This window comes from Podarcis raffonei, chromosome 11 (assembly GCF_027172205.1).
Source record: "Podarcis raffonei isolate rPodRaf1 chromosome 11, rPodRaf1.pri, whole genome shotgun sequence".
NCBI classification, from domain to species: domain Eukaryota; kingdom Metazoa; phylum Chordata; class Lepidosauria; order Squamata; family Lacertidae; genus Podarcis; species Podarcis raffonei.
In genome coordinates this window covers 26,036,131-26,060,997 of record NC_070612.1, presented here as the reverse complement: position 1 = coordinate 26,060,997, position 24,867 = coordinate 26,036,131, and the positions used below count along the sequence as shown (strand labels likewise).

The window sequence follows — 24,867 nt, the reverse complement described above, 5'->3', positions numbered from 1 at the left end:
CCACTTTTTTGCTACTTGGTGGTAGCATTTGATATATTGGTCTGTTATTTTTGCTCCACCTTAAGCAATTGGATTGGTGCCTAAAACTCCAAGAAACAGATAAAATAATACAATATGGCATTATGTATCCCTTTCACTAGCTTAAACTAGGTGTTCAGAAACAAGCTCAAGTCTGGGAACCTGGCTATCAATATTTCAGCTTCAAAGCCAAGGAAGAAGGGGACAATTCACAATGTAGAAGGCAAGAAAGCTTTGCTGAACGTTCCTCCTTGAATGCTGCTTTTGTCCTTTAAACATCTTCCTCAGCAATTATTTAAGAGACATTCTTGCTACATTTATGAAGAAGTCGGACTGCAGCCTAGACTGCAGAGGGAAAGTGGCAGGCAGATGGATTAAGCCAGAGGACGGCAACCTAAGGCCCATGGGCCAGTTCTGGCCCATGACCTTCCTGGAACCGGCCCATGGCCGTACCATGGATCAGTGTGGGGATTCTGTTCTTTTTTTTCATGGCACCATTTTTTTCTCACTGCAGGGACTGACTTCCAGGTCAGAAGAGCACTGGAAATAGCATATGTGCACAGGTGCTCCTCACCCAGAGTGTGTCACGCTACTTCTGGTGCACTTCTGGGACGGAGGAGCGCCTGTGCACATGTGCACACACTATTTCTGGCGCTTTTCCGACCTGGAAAAGCACCAGAAATAGCTTGAGCACATGCATGGGAGCACACACTCCGGCCCACCAAGAGGTATGCTAGGGAATGGACCAGATCGGCCTCAACAAATCTTGCTGACCCGTGGTCAGCCTCTAAGCAGTCCACCTCTAAGCACACATTTGCTACAAATTGCACCTTCATTCTACTGTTTTGCATAGATGAAGTGGAAGAGCAAGGTAACCAGGTCATTGAACCACAGAATTGTAGACTTGGAAGGGTCTTAGAGGGTCATGTAGTCCAACCTTCTGCAATGCAGGGATCTCAAGTACAGGCCAGACCGTGTGCGGATTTGCAGATAACATGGAAACATGGTTTCGCACTACTTACTGCATGAGCTACAACACTCCTACCTCCTCCATCTTGGCCAGGAGAAGGACTTCTGCCACACTTACGGTATTTTTAGTTTCGATGAGTCCTGGTTTATTCATGCTCCAGAGATGGTCTTTTTAAACAAACTGAGAAACCAGCTTCATAATCCATGGGTTGAATTTGCTGCTTTTGAAACTTACAAGAGTTTATTTTAGACCACAGACACACCCCAGTTTGTACATAACAATAGGGCAGGATTTATGGAAACTGAAAGTAAACATGGCAGAAATCCTTACCCCAGCCGTGTGGGAACATGGAATTTGGAAGTCTGAGGCTTTGGTCAGACTCATTCTAACTTGTGCCATAATGGTAAGCCATGGTTTAGTATTACATGTGAATGAGATCAAGGATTCAAATTCTTCTAAACAAAGCAGGCAAGATGGGCAGAGGCAACCATACATAGTATTTAGCCGTAAAATTATTACCCAAAAGACATGTTTTAGTTTAACTAAAAAATATTTATTAACAATGTAAAATGTTTAATATTTTACAGTTAGAGCTACTTCTGGCATGCCCTAAAAGCAGTAACACTAAATTGATGTTCAGACACCATGCTTCAACCTTTAATGGAGACAAAATAGGATAATTTGCTTTACATCGGTGGATTTTATAGTTTCCTACACCATCTTTTAAATTTTTAGCCTTTCTTCCCAAAGCTGAAATAGATACATCTGTGGGGGGTTTAAAAAGTAAATTAGCTATCTCTATGCATTGTACATATGTAGATATAACTATCTCATATTTACAGGATCAACATATTGATGTTATGTTGCTTGTGTAATAGAAATTAAGATATTGTATTATGAAGTTCTTGTATAAGTTGAGATATAGAGTGGAAGACTAAATATGAATGAGAGCATAAAAAGCAATAGGAGAGTTTGTGCAAGTTCTCTTATGATATTGGCTCTTTTTATTTTAGCTTTTTAGAACTTAAGCACAGTTTTGCTGTTCTAAATAGTTTTCTATGGATTAGGATTGCTTAATAGAATATGTTCAAATAGTTTTAACATCATACTAGCAAGAGCTACAGTCCTACTATTGTACTGTACACAATTGGCTGTGGTGGTTTGTACACAAAATAAAAAAATCTGAATGTTTTATTTCATAATTATAATATTTGCATCTAATCATAGAATGGTTTAAATCAGGCATGCAGTATGCCATTAAAAAAAGTTTAAAATATTCTTCATAATGTTAAATCGGCTTCCTGATTTGGTTCTCATCAGCAACAAATTGTAAAACTCTTGAAAAGGAGGGAAGAAATAATTAGTCGTGTAGAAAACACACACTACCACTTAGAGCATTAAGGTTTATCCCGCTAAAGGTCAAATTGTATTGGCTGTGGTCATCTGTGCATTTCTGTACTGGATCATCTAGCTCGAGACAAGACAGCACAATCCGAAGAACCTCCGCTTCCGTCTTCGCACTAATGGATAAGGAGTTGAAGTCAAGTTTAGGAGGCTGCTGTCATCTGCGATTTAAAAAAAAACAAAAGATAGAATTAAGCTGAGCAGCAGCAAAGCATATATTCTGAAGGACACGTTTTCTGTGTGTTTCTTCAGAGTTTTGCAACCTGTGGATTACGATCTGCAAGGCGGTGGTGGGCTTTGTAAAGAAACCCTAGATAATTGTTTTTCATGATGAATTGGCATGATGAATACCTTTTACCACTTTTTGATTTGTTGGCTTATTATAACATCATGTTGACACTGGTAACCAAATATCAGAAAAGCTTGAGTCTTACGTCTTAGCACTTGGGAACTGCTCTGATAGCTGCGTCAGATCTGGTGAGACATTTATACTGGAAGTTGTTTTGAGTGCCTATTACAGCTCGCCTCTAATGCACCAGCACATGGCATCGTTCATCAAATTCCATACTAATAGGGGGGTTATGTAAATTTTGGCTTGAATGCCTCAAGTAGCAGTCATAAAACAGGCAAACCCGCAGTTAAAATGCATGGAACCAACAACTGCTGAAGATGTAAAGTCCAAAATTCACGTGAGAATAAACTGATGGGTCACCGCACCAAGTAAATGTGGGCTTCTGAGTTACCATAACCACTGCTTTACAATGAGGTAAGGTGAGGCAGTAGCTTCAAATGATGGATCCTGGTTGCCAGTAGGACTGGTAGAGTGGGATTCAAACAGATAGAAATCATGAGGCTCAATCATCTGCGAAGTTCTCCTGCACAAGTTTCATTGACAAGAATGGAAGCTATGCAGGAATTTTAATGGCTCTGCATGGGAGAACCTCCTGCTGAACTGTAATAAAAAAATTCTCCCTGTCTTATAATGATAAAACTCAGATACACTACACGAAGCAGAACATTGGAAGATTCAGGACAAAAGAAAATACAGTGGTACCTTGGAAGCAGAACGGAAGCTACTGCAGCCAATTGGAAGCCACAACAGATGTTCGGGTTCCAAAGAACGTTCGCAAACCAGAACACTCACTTCCGGGTTTGCGGCGTTCGGGAGCCGAAGAAGAAGAGGAGTTTGGATTTGATATTACGCTTTCTCACTACCCTAAAGAGTCTCAAAGCGGCTAACATTCTCCTTTCCCTTCCTCCCCCACAACAAACACTCTGTGAGGTGAGTGGGGCTGAGAGACTTCAACGAAGTGCGACTAGCCCAAGGTCACCCAGCAGCTGCATGTGGAGGAGCAGAGATGCGAACCCGGTTCACCAGATTACGAGACTACCACTTTTAACCACTACACCACGCTGGTGTTCGACTGCCGAGGTATGACTGTACGTCTTTTAAGCAACACCCGGTGAAACTATGGAATTCACTTCCACAAGAGGCAGCGACGGCCACTAACTTGAATAGTTTTTAAAAGACGATATGATAAATTCACGGAGGATAAGACTCTCAATGGCTATTAGCCATGATGGCTGTGTTCCTGCTCCATGGTTGGAGGCGTTATGTCTCTGAATACGGTCGCTCGGAATCACAGGTAGGGAGAGCCCTATAGCATTTAGGTCCTGCTTCTGGGCATCCCATAGGTAACTGGTTGACTACTGTAATAACAGGATGCTAGATTAGATGGGCCATTGGCCTGATCCAGCAGGCTCTTATGTTCTTAAACACTGCTAAATGGCGGGAGACAGGAATGCTGCTTAGGGGTTTTGCCTCTGGCACTGAAATGGCTTGGGCCAGCCCTGCACATACATGAGCTTCAACAGCTCACTGCAAGTATTCCTCCATGAAGGAAAATGTATAATTTGAAATTGGCTCAGGGACGGAAAATCGTCAAATTTATTCTCAAACCAGTGCTTAAATTCATTTTATAAGGTGTGAAAAAGGACCCAGATGAATGGGAGATTACATCTAATCACTGAGTGGCAGATAGCAATGAGGGCTATCATACTGAACTTTAATGTGAGTTTTGTTGGCAACCTCCATTTAAACTCCACAGAAATATTTGAATTTATTCTCCATCATTTTTATTATGTTTTAGTAGAGAAGTATCTCCTCTAGACACAGCTAGTTGAACATTATGCCCCTTCATAATTCAGTGTTGTCCAGCTCTCAATTCCTTAAGTTGCTAATAATTACCTAGTTAATAATTATTTATTTCTACCCCATACTTTTACTTGAATTTATACCGCCATATAGGCGGAGGTCTCAGGGCGGTTTATTAATTTTATTTATAGATATTTTTAAAAAATAAATAATAATTAAACAACATTTTGGGTTTTACAATAAATCAGTCAACCTAGGACTTTCCCTCTCTCCCTCCATGGTTCCCCCAAAATTTCAATTTGTGCTGCATATTATAGTTACTCCATGCCTTTGCTTCTACAAAAAAACAAAAACAAACAAGCAACAACAACAAAATTCCACTGTCGTTTCCACTGCTGCTCTCAGTCAAATCCTATTTGCCTCTTAACATGTTTACACTGAGTTTTTAAATAATCCACAAACATTTTCCAATCTTCCTTGGCATGCAATTTAAATTTCAACAGTAGGGAGACCATAGAGGGAAAGTATGAATGGAAAGAAAGAGGTAAAAATTGTTACGAAAAAGGAGCAATGCAGAAGCAAGCACCAGGTGGCTGGAATGGTAAACAGGATGTGGGTGTTATTGGATTGTACCGTGGGAACCAGGAACAGTCTATTCACTGCTCTGAGAGCCGGATGTTACCTCAGAGCAGCACATGACCCTGTACTGGAAGTACATGGGTGGAGTTTATTCTCTCTCTGCAGTGGGAATCAGAGTGTGCAGACATGTTTTCTATGTACTGGTGAAAGACAGGAATAAAGACATGTAAATATATTTCTGTCTGGCTCTTTCCCCCTCCCTGGGAGAGGAGTGGGAGGAGTGGTGTGTTCTCCTTCACGTTGAGGAGAATCGCCGAAGAGACCTCCTTTGATCTTGCCGGCAGACGCTGGCAGGGGAGGTCAAGGATTCAAGCCGGGCACCTGGAGGGTGGCCAAATTCCTAAGAGCTGGAGGCTCTGCTTGCTTGAATCCCGACAACTGGTAGCAGATCGATGGTTATCTGATCTATGAGAATCTGCATGAGAGGTGAGAGGTCGATGAATCGTTGCCATCCTCTGCACCTAAGGAGATAAAGAAAAGCGTCTGCCTGCAGCCAGAAAGCTGAAACAGACAGCTGGACACCGAGAGGAGTGTGTTTCAAGGCAACGGAGCCAGAAAAGGTATGCAGCATTTCGGGCAAGAGAGAATGAACGCAGAAAGATTTATTTTCTGGTTCACAAGCTGCGTTTAAGAAAAACAGCTCTGAAAGAGCAAGCTTGCATACCAGGAATTCCTGTGGTGAGATAAGGAGTTCCGTCCTGAGCAGGTTGCTAGGCAACGTCTGCCAGTTACTGAGTGGCCTAAAAAGAGCCTGGGAAATCGAAAGTGTATCTGCGCAGCTGTGCAAGGGTTTTGAAAACAAAACAGCCCAAGGGTTTGCCTGCCAGTAAAGCAGTAAACAAGCCGAGAGACTTTTGGAGTTTACTGACTTGAAAAGTGAAAGCTGGCTTGGGATTGAGTGTAAAGCTGACCCTTGGATTCAGCATGGATGCCAGGAAGGGGGGAGTGCCCCTGAGTGCCGTGGTTCTAGATGAACACAGCCGGCATGCTGCACTGGAAGTAAAGGACAGGGGGAGGGAGGAACGGAGTTCTAATTCCCCCACCGATGAGGCTACTGGAAAGGATGCTGTAGCTTTGAATGTTGTCCAGTGTTACAATTGCGGACAGGCTGGGCATCTTCAGCGGAACTGTAAGAAGCCACGTCAGCCAAAAGGAGCGAAGGGCCGCTCAGCGAAGCCTGAGGCGTCAGGCAAAGGTCATACCAAGCCTATGGTGGAACCTGCAAAGGCTTTGATGGCGAAAGGAACCACGCCAGATGTTGGGAACGCGTTTATTATCGACACTGCAGCGACGGTTCATATGTCCCCACACAGAGAACTCTTTTCAACGTTTAAGAAGCAAAGCTTCACTGTGACACAGGCCAACGGTCAGGAGCTGGAAGCGGCCGGCGTGGGGACTGTCTATCTTAAGAGTCTGGACTTGACAATAAACAATGTTTACTTGGTTCCTGAATTGAAGTTCAATCTGCTGAGTGTTTCGCAGATTGCAAAGAGAGGACTGAAACTGTCCTACGATGCTGAGAGCTGCAAGATCTACAAAGATGGAGAGTTATTTCTTTCAGCCAGGGAGAAGGATGGACTTTATTTGTTGACTTTTGACCAAAGTGATTACATGGAATGTAATTCATCTGTGTCTAACCTAGTTTCTCTTGCAGGTGTGAGCCAGAAGGTGACCGGAGTCAACAGAGCATTTCAGCGGGTGTATGCTGATGTGATTGGTCCTCTAGAACCATCTAGAGGCAATGCAAGATATTATCTTGTGTGTGTGGATCATTTCTCTAACTATGTCTGGGTTTATGTGTTGAGAAAGCCAAAGGAAGCCTTGGAGAGGTTTCAGGAGTTTTGTGACAAAGTTAAGAGTATGCATGATGCTAACATTGATTGTCTATTCACAGATGAGAAGCAGATTTTTCTTTTACAGGATTTCCAAAGGTTCCTGCAGAAGAAGGGAATAAGACACAAGGTTTCTGTTTCAGCGGAAGCGTGGAACAGGGGTGTCTGTGTACGGGTGAACAGAGAATTGCAAAACGGGATGGAAGCGCAATTGCTTAGTTCACATCTGTCACATGAGTACTGGGCCGAGTCTCTAATGTCGTTCTGTTATACGAAAGTGAGAAAGGTTTCAAAAGAGTTGGGAAGTTCTCCTTTTGAGAAACTGTTCCACAGAAAACCTTCTGTTGCCCATTTCAAGGTTTTTGGGTCTCATGTGAGAACAGAAGCTCCAGGTGGAGTAAAGAATGCCAGAGGCATTTTTGTGGGGTATGAAAAGGGTCTCTACAGAGTAATTTTGTCTGAATCTGGTCAGGTGATTCTCACAAAATTTCTAGAGAGTGTTCCTGAACAGGAGAGAGTGATAGTACACACATTTCCCACTGAGGACGATTCAGATGATGATGATTTCACTGATTTCAGCTGTACAGAAAGTGATGACACTGATAGCTCGGAGAGCTCAGTTGTCACAGTCATTGAGAGGAAGTCTCACACAATAGATAGGCCTTCACAACTGAAGGATGAACCACTGTTTACCATTGGAACTAGTTCTCCAAAGAGTCCTGAGACTGGACCAGTGAGCAGAGAGGATCAGCACCTCATACGTAGGTCTGAGAGAGTTACAAAGGGTCAACCACCCAAGAGGTACTCAAAAGAGTTTGCTAACTTAGCTGTTGCATGTGTTGCTGTTGTAAACAACCGAGGACAGGTTGGAGCTGTGTCTAAGTCAGAGACAAAGACACAACAGAGAGTTGCTAGCCAAGGTAATGCAGATGCACTCATTCCTTGGAAACCAGACAACCAGAGAGGTACACTGGGGAAACCAGTGGCGGGGAGTTCCAAGGGTGGAACTGAAACAACAGGGGAGTGTTATGTGTATAACAACTGTTTGTTTTCTTCTCTGGATCATGCTTTGCTTGCTGCAACACGCATTGATTCTTTTGGGGGAGGATGTTACGAAAAAGGAGCAATGCAGAAGCAAGCACCAGGTGGCTGGAATGGTAAACAGGATGTGGGTGTTATTGGATTGTACCGTGGGAACCAGGAACAGTCTATTCACTGCTCTGAGAGCCGGATGTTACCTCAGAGCAGCACATGACCCTGTACTGGAAGTACATGGGTGGAGTTTATTCTCTCTCTGCAGTGGGAATCAGAGTGTGCAGACATGTTTTCTATGTACTGGTGAAAGACAGGAATAAAGACATGTAAATATATTTCTGTCTGGCTCTTTCCCCCTCCCTGGGAGAGGAGTGGGAGGAGTGGTGTGTTCTCCTTCACGTTGAGGAGAATCGCCGAAGAGACCTCCTTTGATCTTGCCGGCAGACGCTGGCAGGGGAGGTCAAGGATTCAAGCCGGGCACCTGGAGGGTGGCCAAATTCCTAAGAGCTGGAGGCTCTGCTTGCTTGAATCCCGACAAGGGACAAGGGATACAAAGGGATGTATATGAGCGCAAACTTTATTTCAACTGGGGTAAAGGCTAAGAAGCTAAGCCACACTTCTATCAAGAAATGTTTAATAATTTAGAGGAACGTTACATTGTCAAACCTTTTCTCTATTTAGAATATTAGGAGTTTGTTTAACGTTACCAGAAGAAACCAAGTCTGACCACTTAACTATCCAATTATCAGATGCAGAAAAGAAAGGCTTACCTTGATTTTTCAGTGGCAAAGGCATAGTCTCCCTGAGTTTGCTTAAAAGGTTTTTCATTTCTCTCATATCCCTGTAGAAATGAAGCACAGAACTGTTCAAATAGAACAGACATTGCTTAAGCTTAGATAAAAGCTACTTCTGCTTTTCAGGATTCCAAGAATAGTACTATGTCTGAACAAAAAGGATAAAAATAAAATAAAAATCAGAATGTTGGACTGAATAATTTTTGCAAACGTCTAATGAACAAGTGATGGAGTTATAATAAAAAAGACCACTGTAAGTCTCCAATTTTATTCAAGTATATTCTTCCACTGTGATCAGTAATAAAAATTAAGAAGGCGAATGGCTGCTCATTCAGAGGCAATTTTTATTCCAGCAAGCTTTTTGTGAAGTTCCATGAAGGGATGTGGAGACAAAGGTCTACTTCCACACATGCCTCAGTGTTTAATGGGATCAAATTAGGAATAATAAATAGAAAACATACCTTTCAGTATTTTCAATATCCGTGGAAACCTGCCATAAATGTTGTTGGATGTCTGTGGGTGAAGATGATGTGTCTTCTAAAATAGGGACTTCTGAACTCTCCTCTACTTTACTGTCTATGATCTTGGGTGCTGCACAAGTCTCTATCCCTTTCAAATGGTCAAAAACAAAAGAAACTATAATTACAAAAAACCCTCATAACCACATTTTCCCACACCCAGCATCTCTCATTCTTGAAATAATTGCTGGACTTGAGTGCTATGTATACTATGAACTAATGAAATAAGGTAAATAAATAAAAATTCTGTACTATGGAAAGTTCAATTCTGTGTGACCTATATAAATAATGAATTTTTGCGTGGGTTTACATATTCTGCAGAGTTCATTTCCCTTCTATTAAGTAACAACTAGTGAGGTACGCAGCCTGATACCTCGTGGCAACTTTATTATTATATCTTATTTATTAAATTTCTATTCTGTTACTCCTCCCAAGGAAGTCCAGCTTCTCTTCAGCCACCCCTCTTGTTTCTATGGTCCCACCACCTATTGTTATGCACACATTTCCAAGGCTATCTTTGCTTATGAACCCTATTTATAGCATGAAATTATTTGTCAATGATGCCTCTTCCCTCATGCAGCCCCATTCTTCTCACAAAGCATTTTGTAATGATCTCCTTAACTAATTTGTCTGCCAGACATAATTAAATGCAATTGCTGTATAGCACTCTACAATTGCATTTAATTTGAGTCATTATTGATATTTCTGTTATGAAATCTCTTACTATGTATATATATATGATTTCTAGACTGTCATTCATCACACAGTGAACTTGGGGTAGTTTCCAACATACTATAAATACAATAAAATATAATACATAAAAAACAATAATTAAATAAAACACAGCAGTGCAGAATAAACCTGGAGCATCAGGCAACATCTACACCAATTTTAGTCACCACAACATTGAAAGTCATTTTCAGGGTCCACGTTTCTCTCTATGAAAACAGGTCAGTACATTTCAACATCTCCTCCTCAGCACATCTAAAGATCTCCCTTCCAACTTAGTTTTTGTTTCTTATAGCACTTGTACATTTTGAAATTAAGAGTGAGGGAACCAGAACACATTATTTAACCAATTTATTCCTTTTATGCTTAGCTTAAAATTAGGCAAGAAACACACACTAGTTTAACATTTTAACCCTGGAAAGTTAAAATATTAACTATCAAAAACTTTTATGTTCTAAGATGTTTCGCTATATGTTGCACACAAAATGCTAAACAACAATGTGCAATGAGTTTCAGTTTGGGAGGTTTCTGAACTGGGTCTGGCAAAGGCCGTGCAGCACTGGTTTTATTTTGGAGTGTCCTCAGTGCACCATTTCGATATCATTTTGCATTTCCATCAGGGAAGCACTGTAGCAGAATCACAGATGTTTCATTTTTTAAACTACCTGTTTGATTATATGAATTCCTTAGAGCACGTCTCACATTGATTTTTTTGGCCTCATTTAGGTAAAATGCCATGCTTTGGAAATAATTCATTTAACACACAAGGTAACTCACTCAGGCTAACACGTGGTCTGAGTCAAAGGGGTAAAGTGGAAAGTGATGGGCCAGCTACACAAATGTAAAAAATAAAGCAAAAGGGAGCCTTTAATAGTTTAGAGGGTTCCTTGCTCAGGATCTCTTGTAATTGAATTAAATAAAAAATTTGTTTGAATATAAGAGACAACTGAGTGCACTGTTGCAAAATAATGAATTCTTTTAGACAGCACAAGTGCTAGTTGCACACTCACAATGAGGACAAAGTAATAAACTCTGGCATTCAGCAGTTTCCACATGAGAAGCACTTGATTGCCTCCAGGCAGTCGTTCCACATTTTCCAGTGCAGCAGCTCAGCCCCAGACAAAGGGTAACTCTGAAGTGGTATCTGCGCACAGAAGGCCAACAACTTGTAAATTCCCAAATTTGTCATGAGGCATGGCTAACAATAAGCTGCCAGACAGTTCTCAAGATTTTCCTGGTCATTGGTTCACCTGTTGATGGTTAGGATTAATTTTCACATTAGTCTTCTCTCTGCTTCTTTTTTATGAAGTACACACAGGGAAGAGGTTTCAGGATGTCAGACTTGTGTCTAACTGTTAGGCCAAATCAATTTTTTCAAGGATTGTGGAAGACATGCCTAAGGACTTATCTAGACAATGCTGTCCCACAACGCAGTAAGTCAGATATTATTTTGCCAAATGTGGCTATAGATTTTGCAAATATTCATATACCTTTATAATATTATTATTGTTAATGTAATCAATTACATTGCGATTAAGAATTTATTGTAGGGATGAGATGAATTATGAAATGCTTAGAGTGTGAGCATGCCACAGAGAAAAAACAGCTTGCTGAACAGATAAGCAGGACATTGTTTACTGAGAGCAGCCCTTGGAAGAAGAGCGTAAGGTTTCAGGACAGCTATGCCCATTTGCTCTCTAGAGGTCAGAGATTATGACCTTAGGTCATATATTGAGAGAACTCCTTGCAATTCCAAAGATATCTGCATTCAGCACATCAGTTCACTAGTCAAGTAGCAACAGATTAAGCACCATATAGGAAATTTGGGCCCAGGGCCACTGTTGGCTGAAGACCTCTGCAGCACCCAAAGCTTACATTGGTAAGCTGAGACCTCCGGATTTATAAATTATAATAATAATAATAATAATAATAATAATAATAATAATAGGCACCCACTTCATACATCTCTCTGTGCTACTAGACTGGCCATCTAGTTAGACAGAGCAAATATCTTGGTAACTGTATCACTGCAGAGCATTGCATGACTGACAGCTTTTGAAGAAATGAAATTATACTGTATTTTGATAACTGGTAGCATTGCCTAGGTTTCTGTGGACGACTCCTCCAGTCCTGGGCTGCATTCCTGACAATAGCCCAATCCATTTTAGGCTTTGCAAGACAGGTTACTACGTTTACTGGATGTGTGTACTGGCGTTACCCTTGGTACAAAGAAATAGCCCCACTGAGAGGAGGCTATGTTTTTGGATTTTAAACTATGTTATTCCTGTTGTTATTATTATTATTATTATCATTATTATTGCAACTGCACAATGTTAGCCAGTGAATCTAATTTGAGTGGTGAGGGCCTCTTTCACATGGGCCCAGGTTATGAACGGATGAACGGATGATCTCCTGAGGAGATCAATTTGCATCACATTTTCCAGATAAAGACCACTCACCTCTATTCCTACTTGGAGGCTATAGTTAACCCATAGTTAAGCACTGTCTGGCTTTGTTATTTTGGATTCTTTTCAGCCTAACTGCGCTGGGCTAAAAGGAAAAACCACCTGACCTGGTGTAGGCTACCTTCCTTTGTTCCCTATGAATATTTTCTAATAAAATTTGCAGTTATGTAACACTTTTCCTGACTGTGCCAAACACTTCAAATGTATCCTTAGTAATCCTGACAACAATGCTGCAAAATATATCTTTGTTGCCATGCTACAGATTGGGGAGAGGGTAGAAGAAAGCTGAGGAAACGCTGCCTTGCCTAAAGCTACCTAGCAAGTTCATGGTTGAAGTAAATATTTGAACCAGATGGGGCTTCCCAACTCACATTACACTGCAGCAGCTCCCCAAATTATGACTGGGCATTTAGAGCAGCAAGCTACTACAGATATGAGGGCTTATTGTGAAAATATTATAAAAACCCAACAGCAATTGTGCATTAAAAGCATTCACCGCTTATATAAATGTGCTTTATAAATAATGACAGCTGTAAGAACAGGTCCTATTGATGGAAAGTACGTCCCCACATTTCCTAGTATTGTTTACTGGCATGAATTAACAGGGAACAGATGAGCGGAGATGCATTTCTTATATGGCTCCACAGTAGATGTGCCCAGCACAAGGCATGCTAACGTTGTCTTCTGCCCAATTAGTGTGTGGGAGGAAAGCATCGTGTTTGCAAGAGAAGGGCACATCTGGATTAGAAACAGCTCGATGTATTTCTGCGGAGCAGCTATTTTTGTTCTTGAGATTTTTTCCACTCTACAAGCAGCCTACTTTTCCTCCTGTAGGTCAGCTCCCTCCAGGAGTAGTCTGAACTTGGGTAACTAGCTGAACTTTACAAAAGATATAAAAAGCAACAAAGAACCCCAGGCTTTGATTCTGCAGAGTTGTTCTATACCCATGAGGAAGATGAAGTTAGCAAAAGTGCTGAACAGCACAGCCTGCTTTTGCTAAACACCTATAAGTACAGTCTTTCCCCCTCCCCTCCTCCAGAAGAGACCAGACTTGGGGAATACTTATTCACAAATGCTAACATTTGTTCAGCCCTTTCTGGTTCTCATGAAAACTTCCATGAAAAAGCTAACACGCATCAACTAGGCTAGCTCAGTAGACTTGTCCTTGGAAAACTGTACATAGAGCCAGTTTGGCTATATGGCCACGCATTCAGAACTACACCAAAAGCAGTAGTGCTAGGCATAGAAGATGCAGCAGCTGTGAAATATATTGATGAAATGCAACCTGCTAGATATGTTGTAACATACCATAATCTATGCCAGACAGACATATGCAAGCTCAGTGTGCAGCCCACTGATACGTATGAAAGATTTGAAGAGGATGAAGGGACTAAGCCGCAGCGGTTCTCAACCTGTGGGTCCCCAGATGTTGTTGGACTACAACTCCCATCATCCTTAGCTAGCAAGGCCAGAGCTCAGGGATGATGGGAGTTGTAGTCCAACAACATCTGGGGACCCACAGGTTAAGAACCTCTGGACTAGGGGGATTAGGGCTCATCCATAGGCATGATTGTCCCATGCCTGAAAAGCATGGGCATGAGAGGTTTTCCCCTTGCCCCACTCTTTTCCTAGGGAAAACCCACCCTTTAGCTATAAATCAAGGCAAACAACAATCCAGAGAAAACAACCCCTATCATTCCTAAGCACTGGCCATGTGTGCTGGAGCTGATGGGAGCTGGAATGCAACAAGAGGACCATAGGTTCCCAATCAATTCACCCGAGGTCTATTTAGGTGGAAAAACCAAAGAGGAACTACAGTTCTAAAAGAAAGTCATTGCATCTCATTTAATGATTATGGGCCAATGGAAATAGTGTTGTTCTTGGATATGGGATTTTTGGTTCTAAATTCCTGCAAAACTATAAATTTTAACTATGCGTATGGAGGAGTTAAAGAAGAAGGAATAGGATGTGAGGGTGGGGTGATCATGACCTTGAGCTTTTTGGATGAAAGGCAGGATCTAAATGTAACAAACAAACAAATATTTAATAAATATGGAAGGTGGTTTTTATAATAACTTTTTTTTGCTACTTATCTAAATTTTATCTTGTAATGACTTATGGTTATGATCAATATATTGATTCTTTCTATTTCAATGGAAGCAACTAATCCATGTGCATATTCCACTGAAATCAACAGTGTTGGCTAAGTTTTCAAGAATTCTAGACGCATTTTGGCGCGGACACAGTTGTCCAGAATGAGGCATAAAAGCGTTCTAACATCTCATGGGCAGGCTGGTTGGAGAATAACAGATGAAGCTGCATGGCAAAAGTCCTGTTTAACACATAGCCAATGACAACTGAAGTGCATGAAGCAAGACCAAGAGCATTTATGATGTAGGTGAATACCTTTTCGATGAAGCTGAAGTGATCCTAGTAGGCATATGGATTTTAGCATCTCTGTCGTATACATTTCTAAGCAACATTGCAACTGAATATATAGTCTACAGATCTCAGGATGAATCTCACCATCTTCTGGGCTGCAACAATATATAAAAAAATCAAACAGAAAATGTTATTTCCATAATTTATCTGTCTCCACAGTTTAGACATTCTAGACAGTTTTTAAAAATGGTCTATTTTTGAAGAATTATATACAAACCTTGTAATGCTATAGACATATTTTAAGGTGTATGATTTAACAATACAGATGATAATATTGTTGTTGTTGTTATTTATGTATTTATACTTTGCCTTTTTCTCTGGCGGGACACAAGGTGCCTTACAGATAAATACAAGAATTGCTAAAACGTAGAGCAATCCATCATTGAAATACAATTAAACATTGATAGAATTAAAACTATATACATATATATAATCTGTTTAAAACATACCAATGATTTTGTAATACTGATCTGAAATTAAAATTGCAGACAGGACCAGCTCAGCTTGTAGCCCTAAATATACCACGAAAAATCATATGGGGGGGGGGGGGGGAGAGGAGAGAAGAAGAGGCATGGTATGAATTTTCTCACAAGATTTAGGTTCTGTCCCTAAGTCTAAAAAGAGTCAATCACCCCTGGATGATCAATGAATTCTGAGGGACTTGCAAAACAAATGTGTGAATAAAATGTCATTTTTCCTGATGTTTTATTTGACCTGGTCAAATACAGTACCTTAAAATGTTTTCAAACTACATGCAGTACTGCACAAAGATAAAAACTGGACTAAAAAGGGGAGAGATTTAACTTAAGTACTATAATTTCTGATTCCTGTCAAAAGTAATTCCAGCCTTGGATTAAACACTATTTATAGCAGCAGATGCCACACAAGTTCAGAGTAATTACTGATTTTAAAGATCACAATTTCTCCTTTGGCTCTGCCCTCTCACCCTTTTACTCCAACCAACAACCCCAGAGACACGATCAGATGCTGACTGGCTGCTCTAATGCTGCAATGCCCTGTTAATGTGCTATTTTTGTAACCCTTCTTCTTAGATTACAGCTGACTTCCGTTCTCAAATGCATGGCTGTTATCTTCATTGATTTCTTTTGAAATCACACTCATGAGGGCAAAATATCCTGTTCGGAGTATAACTTGTACAAAGATGTTCTTCAGCATCCCTGGTGGTTGTAAAGATTCATTCCTTGCACGATGTTTCAGCACTCTCTTTTTAATGCCAGCAGAGTCCTCTCAGAGGTGTTCTTATGCCAAGTTTGCAGTTAGAGTGGACCATGAGGTCAAGAGAGGCAGGTCTTTTGTTTTCTCTTTTAAAAGTGCTGGGGCCTTTTGCCCAAAAAGAATGATAGGTACAGAATATATTTTATAAAATACTAGGAATTTATGAGAAATGTTGAAAAATTAAGGCCTAGGGAAATACACTTTTTCTGTAAATGTTTTCAATAATTTTCAGTTTGCAGTGGGAAATTCCATGGAGCAAGGGTAGCGAACGTGGTGCCCTTCAGATGTTGTTGCACTACAAGTACCATTACCCGCATCCATTATGGCCAATGGTAAGGGATGATGGGAGTTGTAGTCCAACAAAACACCTGGAAGGCATCACATTGGTTACTTCTGTGCTAGAGTGATCTAATTTAGCATGTTAATTTTTCTTGTATTTAGTATAATAATAATAATGATCTGAAATGAGCAAACTTGGTATTTGTTTATTGTTACTAATGAACTTATGGCACTGAAAATTTCCTGTTTTTTTTTAAAAAAAGGCCTTCAAAAGATTTCCAGTAATCATTTATTATACCTCATATGAATGACCTTTTTTTTTACAGTGTATTGATTTTTACATCTGACTGTCACTGTGACAAGACACTACAGTAATTACTAGCAACAGCAATCATAAGTACTGTAATGCTTAGCAGAATTTTGTTGTACTAATTTGTTGTTGTTGTTGTTTAGTCATTTAGTCATGTCCGACTCTTTGTGACCCCATGGACCAGAGCACGCCAGGCACTCCTGTCTTCTACTGCCTCCCGCAGTTTGGTCAGGCTCATGTTTGTAGCTTCGAGAACACTATCCAACCATCTCATCCTCTGTCGTCCCCTTCTCCTTGTGCGGTCAATCTTTCCCAACATCAGGGTCTTTTCCAGGGAGTCTTCTCTTCTCATGAGGTGGCCAAAATTTTGGAGCCTCAGCTTCAGGATCTGTCCTTCCAGTGAGCACTCAGGGCTCATTTCCTTAAAAATGGATAGGTTTGATCTTCTCTAAAGATGTCTATCACTGATAACAATATTTTATCCTATATAAAGTGGAGCTCTAATGCTTCTGTGTTACTTTTCTAGATGAAGAAATGTGATTTTAAAAAAAAGTAAGTATGCAGCAAAGCTCTGAACATTAAACAATTCTGTATCAAAATCACAGGTGTTTGAGAAGATCCTGAGAGCAAATAAGAGGCTAAATCACTGTCTTTTGTGTGTGCAAAAGATCCACCCTTCACAAGCACCAAGCCAGATAATACAGTGTTAAGAATTCACTCACGTGTCTGTTCCTATGTGACACAGGGTAATTCCAATTAGGTTTGAAATATAGTGTTTCAGAGTGAGCCAGAATTCTTATTGCTTAAGATTTTTAGAAACATCACTTACAAATGGTCTCAGATGTGGCTGATGCCATTTCCAACCTAGGGTTCCCTAGTTAAGTTACCAGAAGTCCAGATGCCAATAGAAGCCATGGGGCTAATATGTTTGGCTCCAATTTCCTGATGTAGCCACCCTCAAGTAGCCAAAATCTGAACGCGCATTTGCACATATTCATTTCTAGGGTTGGAAGGATCTGTTTCGCATTTTTCCATTCTTAAATTCAGTTCTCCACATTTCTGCAGTGATTTGTCGATTTCGTTATAAATAGCCCTCATGGAAATTCTTCAGTGTGAATTTCTCATAATAAACACATTTTTGTCTGCAGTTTTGACCAATGCACACATTTATGCAAGCAACCTCTCCTAATATAATGCATTTTTATATACATTGGTTGGAGGACTGCATCACAGAATTCGGTTAAGTGCGAATTTTGAAAGATGGATGTGTTTCGGTTTTCACATTGCTTTGGAAAGTGTCTAATTGATAAATTCAACTTTAAATGTGTACTGAATCAAATTTCACCCCCATTCCTATTCATTTCCTCTAAGGTCCCCTACTCATTTTGGCTCAGTCAGCAACCCATAGTTAGTGCATGTTACTACAAGAACAACTTCTCCATTGGCTACATTTTTAAGCTACATATCCATAATTTTTCCTACTTGAATACACCTTAAAGTGAAAGTCCAAAATCACAAAATAAATCTCTTACAATTAGCACTATGAAAGTCAACCTGTGTTCTATGCTATCAAAGTTATCAATTTAACATACACTGTTAGCGCTAAGAAACTCAGTTATCTTTCTTTGTATGTGCAGTACTTTTAAGACATTCAGAATTAATGACACTAGCTAATAATAATCGGAATAGCAAATATTAATATCTAGAACACATCTACACTGACAAACAAGCTACTAAGCAATTACATATAAACCCCATAGAGGGAGCTCTAATACCAATCATTACCTTTTCAGCATTGTTATTTGACCACCACCAGCTTAACCCATAAAACAGAAAGGAATATACAGACACAGGATTCTATCCCTGGAAATAAAATATTTATTTCATAAAATTTATATACTGCTTGATTGTAGAAAAATCTCATGTCACTGGGGCTGTTACCAACCAGCGAATATATTATTTCTAAAATACTATATATTACGTAGTTGCTTTATAAGTAACTAATTTAACCTATCATTATATTGCTTGTAGACAGATTGGGATTAAAACTGGAAAACCAAGCTGTGTGAGTTTTTTAAAATTTTGCACCAGGTTATTATTATTATTATTATTATTATTATTATTAATTATTATTATTTTGTTTTGGGTGTGTGCGGTTTGAGTTCAGGAGTACTGAAGCAAAGGCCCATAGAGCAATGGAATGGAATTGTTTCAAATCTACAGCTCATAAACAGCCTCTCTCTTTCCAATTGCAATGGAGAACAGAGATTTTTGCAGCCTGGACCTCTAGATTCTGAACTGAGGGGAAAGACAGAGAAATGGTTGCTATGGTGACTAGGCCTTGTCCACGCTATACCACAATAGTGTCATGACAATGTGAAGAAGGTATGAAGTTGGCTACTTCCAGTGGTTCTGGACCCAGAGTGAACCCCAATAAGACCCTAGGATTTCATCAGTTGCCCCAAGACTAAGGGAAGCTATTTTTCGGACAGTAAATAAAAGTGGTGCAATTAACCTTTCCCTTTCTCAGTGGCGTAGCATGGGGGCGCAGGGGGGGGCGGCTGCACCGGGCGCAACATCTGGGGGGGGCGCTCGCACTTGCAGCTCTCTGCCCCTACCTGGCTCACTCACTCTCTCTCACTGCAAACAATACATGTGCTTAGGGGGTAAGGGTTTCTTTAACTAATCTAATGGAAGAGACTCAAGTGCTAAAATCCACGGGCTAGGGGGCGCAAATCCACGGGTTAGGGGGCGCAAATTACTTGCCTTGCCCCTGGTGCTGACAACCCACGCTACGCCACTGCCCTTTCTAACATTTCGTTTATCAATACAGAACCAAATTTTATTTGTAAACAAAGGGGGATTAAAGGAACCAATCACTGAGCAGAAAAAAAAGATGACAGGGAAGAGGGGTAAGCCTCAAGTTTTGTTGCTGGATTTATTACCACCACCACTACAATTTTTAAAATTAAAAACAATGCTTATAATTGCAATTTTTTTTAAAAAAAATGAGTTTAAGTAGAATACATGCAGAATTATAATTACAAGATGACTGCATTGCACTTGCATTATATTCATATGGAACCAGTGAAAGTGAAAAGGAGGAAAAAAGAGACAAATGTCTATATATTCTAATCTGAGAACAGAAAATAATTTAACCATCATCCTGAAACCGGATTTCAAAACATTGTAAGACCACAATATAGTGATTATGCCCAAATCTTTGTTATATTCCATAAACAGCTGTCAAATTGTTGCAAATTTATCTTGTCTTTTTCCTTTCTCTTTAAATCTGCTCAATTCAATGTGGCCATTGAGGCAATCTCCATCATTTTTAATCTCCTCTACATTAACAGTTGCCAAACTCCTTTCCCCTCAAAACAAAATTCTTCCTGTCAACACTATATATAAAGCCAATTCCTTATGTTCCTGTCTGAAGAAACCACCTGCATAGTCTAAAGAAAAAGCCATGGGTCCAATGGTATCTTATACACGAACATATCTGAAGTCTGAATCTTGGCTAATTTTCAGGTTGTTTTTTTTTATTAAAAAAAAATCAGTGCATATTTCCACCACTAGCATAATTTCTTTTTCATGCAAACAGGTTTCCCCCACTTTGATGTATTCCTGTTCCTCAACTTTACTTTTCTTTTTTGTAGAGGGGGGGGGAGAGAATAAGAGAGAATAAAATTTTGCTTTTAATTTTTGCTGCTTCTACCACTGGCCTGGGTTTTTCTGAGCTATTTTCTCTCTCTTTAATATTTGTACTGGTTCGTCATCATGCTGTGACAACATTGTGAGCCACTAGGGGAACAAGAGGGACACAGACTAAGTCAAACTTTGAAGGTCAGGAATCTATCTCAGAGACTGAATGATTCACCTCAGAAGGAGTACAGGAGATAGAGATGTTGCCATGTCCTGTCAAGATTGGGTCAATAACATTAAGGTGTATTTGACCCAAGAGATATAAGATCTCATATTTATTAACAGTATATCAAAAACAGTTTCACATACTATAGAAAGAAAAGCAGGAATACAATTGGAATGAATTTTTAAAATCCCAGGATAATAAGCACAACATTTAATTTAATTATTTTTATTTCTCCCCCTTACTCAGAAAACTACAGGACTTTCTTTGCCATACAATGCTTAGTTCATTAACCAGCTATATAATTAATGGGCCAAAATTAATTTTAACCATGTATTCAGATTTCTTAGGGAATTGAATGCAAAAACTTTTCAGGAGATTGGTCACTCAACTATACCCTCATGCAAAACAACCAGTTCCCTTGACAACCTTGAAGTTTCACCCCCTTAATCGTACTGGTTTGAAAATGTTTGCTATATTCTTAATTTCTGGCTTTCGACCCAATTAATCAATTCACATTATCCCCACCGAAGAATTCCACCACATGGATGGCCAGTTCCAAAATGGCAGAGCCATCCTTTGAAACTGGTACAACTAGCATGCTAAAAGAACAGAAAGGGAGCAAGCAGGAGTAGATGGTACAGTGTTGTGCTGCTGCCCTGCCAACAGTGGTGTATTTCATGCTTACTGGGATGGTGTGGGGCACAGGTAAGGCCAGGACCATGTAGGTGCACTGGCAGTGTCTCACATGTCCCACTGGTTCTCTCTGTTACACCAGGTTTCAGTTATGCCTACCAGATCAATGCCATCCTCTAAGACCCAGCACTCCAGTTCACAAATCTTGTCTCGGGGGCTTCTAGCATTAGCATATCAACACTTGTACACAGTCTCTCTCTTCACGTTTCTTTGGCACTTGCATTTTTGACCTGCAGTGCTTTGCCCTCTCTGAGTCAGGTGATGAACTCATAATAAAAGCTGATATCTATTCCCAGAAGTTATGCTCTCCATGCTAATGCTTACTTATGCATACAACGATCCCTTAGCGATGAAACATGATTAAGTAGGATATGACAGCACAGTATGGCACCCTTGACAATAGCAAGCCGAAGAGCAGATATAGTTATATTCAATAAATATGAGACCATAAATGGAAGTGTTAATTTAAATTATTTGTGGCATGTGGCTGGGATATTCGCTTGTTAAATCACATTCCTTTTCTGAAGTTGCTTAAAATGCTAGAAAACCCCAATAACCTTACCAGTGTTCACTAATTCACAAAAAAGTCTTTCATTTTTTAGGCACCAGGAAGCATATGCCATGAATGCCATATAAAGTATAAGATTTTCACACTTGCTTCTTGATGTAAAACTTTCAGGTTCAGATAGCTAGTAATCTGGTCAATATAAATCTGGAGTTCAACAGGCTTATGCTAGGGGAAATCCAGATAATTTCCCCCCTAATATTCTAATTTAAAGTCAATATTAGGAGAAATGGGTGGTGGTTTGGGGGAAGGCCCTGGTGCAGTTATTCCCCAACCCCCAACCTCAATAACACTTCACAGAAAGTATCATCACCCAAATGTGAGCAAAGACCCCAAATCCATTCAAAGCTCCGATGCTCTAGCTGCCTTTTCTAATGTCTCTGAAAAGCAAGCAGCAGGAGCCCCAGATCCTGAAAGGAAGTGGTGGATTGCAGTGAACAGCTTTATGATGGTATTTTTCTCGTTGGGGAAAGATCAATCCAGTCAGTTGTTTTAGGAGACAGTTTGGCCACACTGGATGTCCAAAATCAATGCTCCAGAATCTGGATGAACCCAAACGGCTCTAATTTTAAGAGATTAGATAGCGGTATATATTTCAGGCAGGATCTTTTAGCATTTAGAGGTTCTTCTTCCGCTTCTCAGATTCTGGTACATACTATGCTGTCTACCTCAGCTGCCCAGCATGCTTTGCTGCTTCCTTAAACCTAGTATTACTGAAGCTTTCTCCATAGAAGTCACCAGTTCTTATCTACCGCACAGCAATGCTTCATTTATTAATCTAGCTTAGTGTAGTAACTAATAGATACCAAAGCATTCTACGGGTATTTGCAAGGATGTAAGGTGAAGGAGGTTCTGACCAAAAAGAAACTGCAGGAACACATTCTACTCTTATATAATTTGTGAACATGCTGCCCCTGACACTGACTGTCATTTAATTGTTTAATATACACATATACTTAATGTGTCAACTTTCTCATTTTCCCAACTGCACATTATCAGCTTTCCAACTCCATTAATTCCCTCCAACTCTACATTTTGTGTTTAGCTGCACACTAAAAAAACACCCTTTGAAAAACTTCCATCTTTTGGTCATATTTCCTACAATGATGCATGATAACACTGCTCAAGAGTGCGATAAAACATCCTATATGGACAAGGAAGCCTCAGAGTTCTGAAGCAATCATCAGTAAATAAAATAATAGCAGTAAAACTTTCCAAGAGATCACATTTTCACCATTAACCATCTTCCCCTCCAATACATTGATGTCTGGCAAGAACTAACTATGTCCCACAAAGAATGCCCAAGAAGATTCCATCTGAGGTCAATAATACTATTTGTGATATCTCTGTCCTGGGATTTGTAAAAATGAGGGAAAAAACCCAAAGCCCTGCATATGGGCATCAAGCTAAAATACACAGCATATTAGCTTGTGCGGCCTGTATTTTCTTTTAAATTGTTTGTGATAGATGTGCAATTTTGTTTTTTGAAATCACTTCAGCCAGAAATTGTGTGAAAACTGCATGCAAAGGAATCATTGTATTTTCTTTTTAATGTGGCATTTCCAACCACCGAAGATGAAAGCTACTAAAAGACTTGTGTCTCTAGTAGTGAGAACCGCTGCAGCAAAAAACAAACAGCAAAAAGAATAAAGAAAAGCTCCACACAGTTCTTCCTTCATGCTCCTTTGGAACTTGCCTTTAGCTATTAACTGTCATGAAAGTAAGCTTTCTGTAATACCATTGCTTATAAATGCCAAAGTCTCAAGTAATGGCTATATAAGGGAGCAAGCATTTTGGAACTAGGTGAAGCTATATAACTATCAACAGCACAGTTTTACTGCCTAGGGGCAAACTTGGGGCAAGTTGTAACCTGCCTTTGTAAAGTTTATTGCTAGAAGGAACTTACAATAAGTAAGTTATGCTTTTCATGCAAGTTTCCCTTAAAAAAGAGCTCTCATTTCGTAGCATTCATTAATATGTAATAAGAAAAACTGCCTTCATTAATATCTGATCAGGGGAAGAAAAATGGCAAATATATAGTCATCCCTATCTAGCATGGGAGAGCAACAAATAGAAATGGACTTCTGTAGAACTGGGCAGTGCAGATGCCAATGCACTTCTGAACGCACTTCCAAATTCACATTGCTATAGATAGCTGGACTCCAGAGAGCTGATGCAAATGGAGACATTTATTTCCCATTCATTATTGTACATGATTAGTTGTACACGGCTGGATATGGTCAGAGACTAATGTTCTTAAACAAAAGCAAGAACTGCCTTCTAATCTTGCATCTGCCTATACTGCTGGGTATGCTCTTGGTCAATTAAGGGGACACCTGATAACTGTGCTCAAATAGCTGAAGGGCTGTCAAGCAAAAGATGGTGTAGATTTGTTCTCTGTTGTTCCAGAGGCAGAATTAGAAGCAATGGGTGGAAATTTCAAGAAAGCAAATTTCAAGTATATATTTATTTATTTATTTATTTATTTATTTACCACCATTCATCTGAGGATCACAGGGCTGTTTACAACATAAAAACACAAAATACATAACATAGTAACAAACAAAAACAATAACCCCTGCAAGTTTAAAAGGCTATAGATTGTTTAATTAATTGTTTAGGGACGTTTTTAATATTTAATGCTGTATTGTTTTTAACACTTGATTGGAAGCTGCCCAGAGTGGATGGGGAAACTCAGCCAGATGGGCGGGGTATAAATAAATTATTATTATTATTATTATTATTAGCAGAAGGCCTGGGAGAAGTGGAATGTTTTTGCCTGGAACCTAAAGATATGTAACGAAGGTGAGAGAATTCCACAAGTGTGGAGCCACCACAGAAAATATAAATGTTGGGGGAAGCTTCCTAATGGCACAAGCTGTTGCAGACAGAGTTAGTGGACTCTCCTTTGC

General features: G+C 39.9%; 1 protein-coding gene across 4 annotated transcripts in view; it reads right to left on the bottom strand.

The window, feature by feature from the left end:
• Positions 1 to 1,732: 1,732 nt before the first annotated feature.
• The window catches only part of RGS7BP (regulator of G protein signaling 7 binding protein), a 58,336-nt gene continuing 35,201 nt past the window's right edge, over positions 1,733 to 24,867 (bottom strand). For 2 of the 4 annotated variants that reach the window (XM_053407877.1, XM_053407879.1), the window contains exons 3-6: positions 14,966 to 15,096; positions 9,309 to 9,456; positions 8,824 to 8,894; positions 1,733 to 2,553 (exon numbers count right to left, since the gene is read on the bottom strand). In XM_053407877.1, coding sequence (XP_053263852.1) covers positions 2,456 to 2,553; positions 8,824 to 8,894; positions 9,309 to 9,456; positions 14,966 to 15,096 — 448 coding nt within the window. In that variant the 3' untranslated portion in view covers positions 1,733 to 2,455. The other 2 variants (XM_053407880.1, XM_053407878.1) reach the window with 2 other exon arrangements.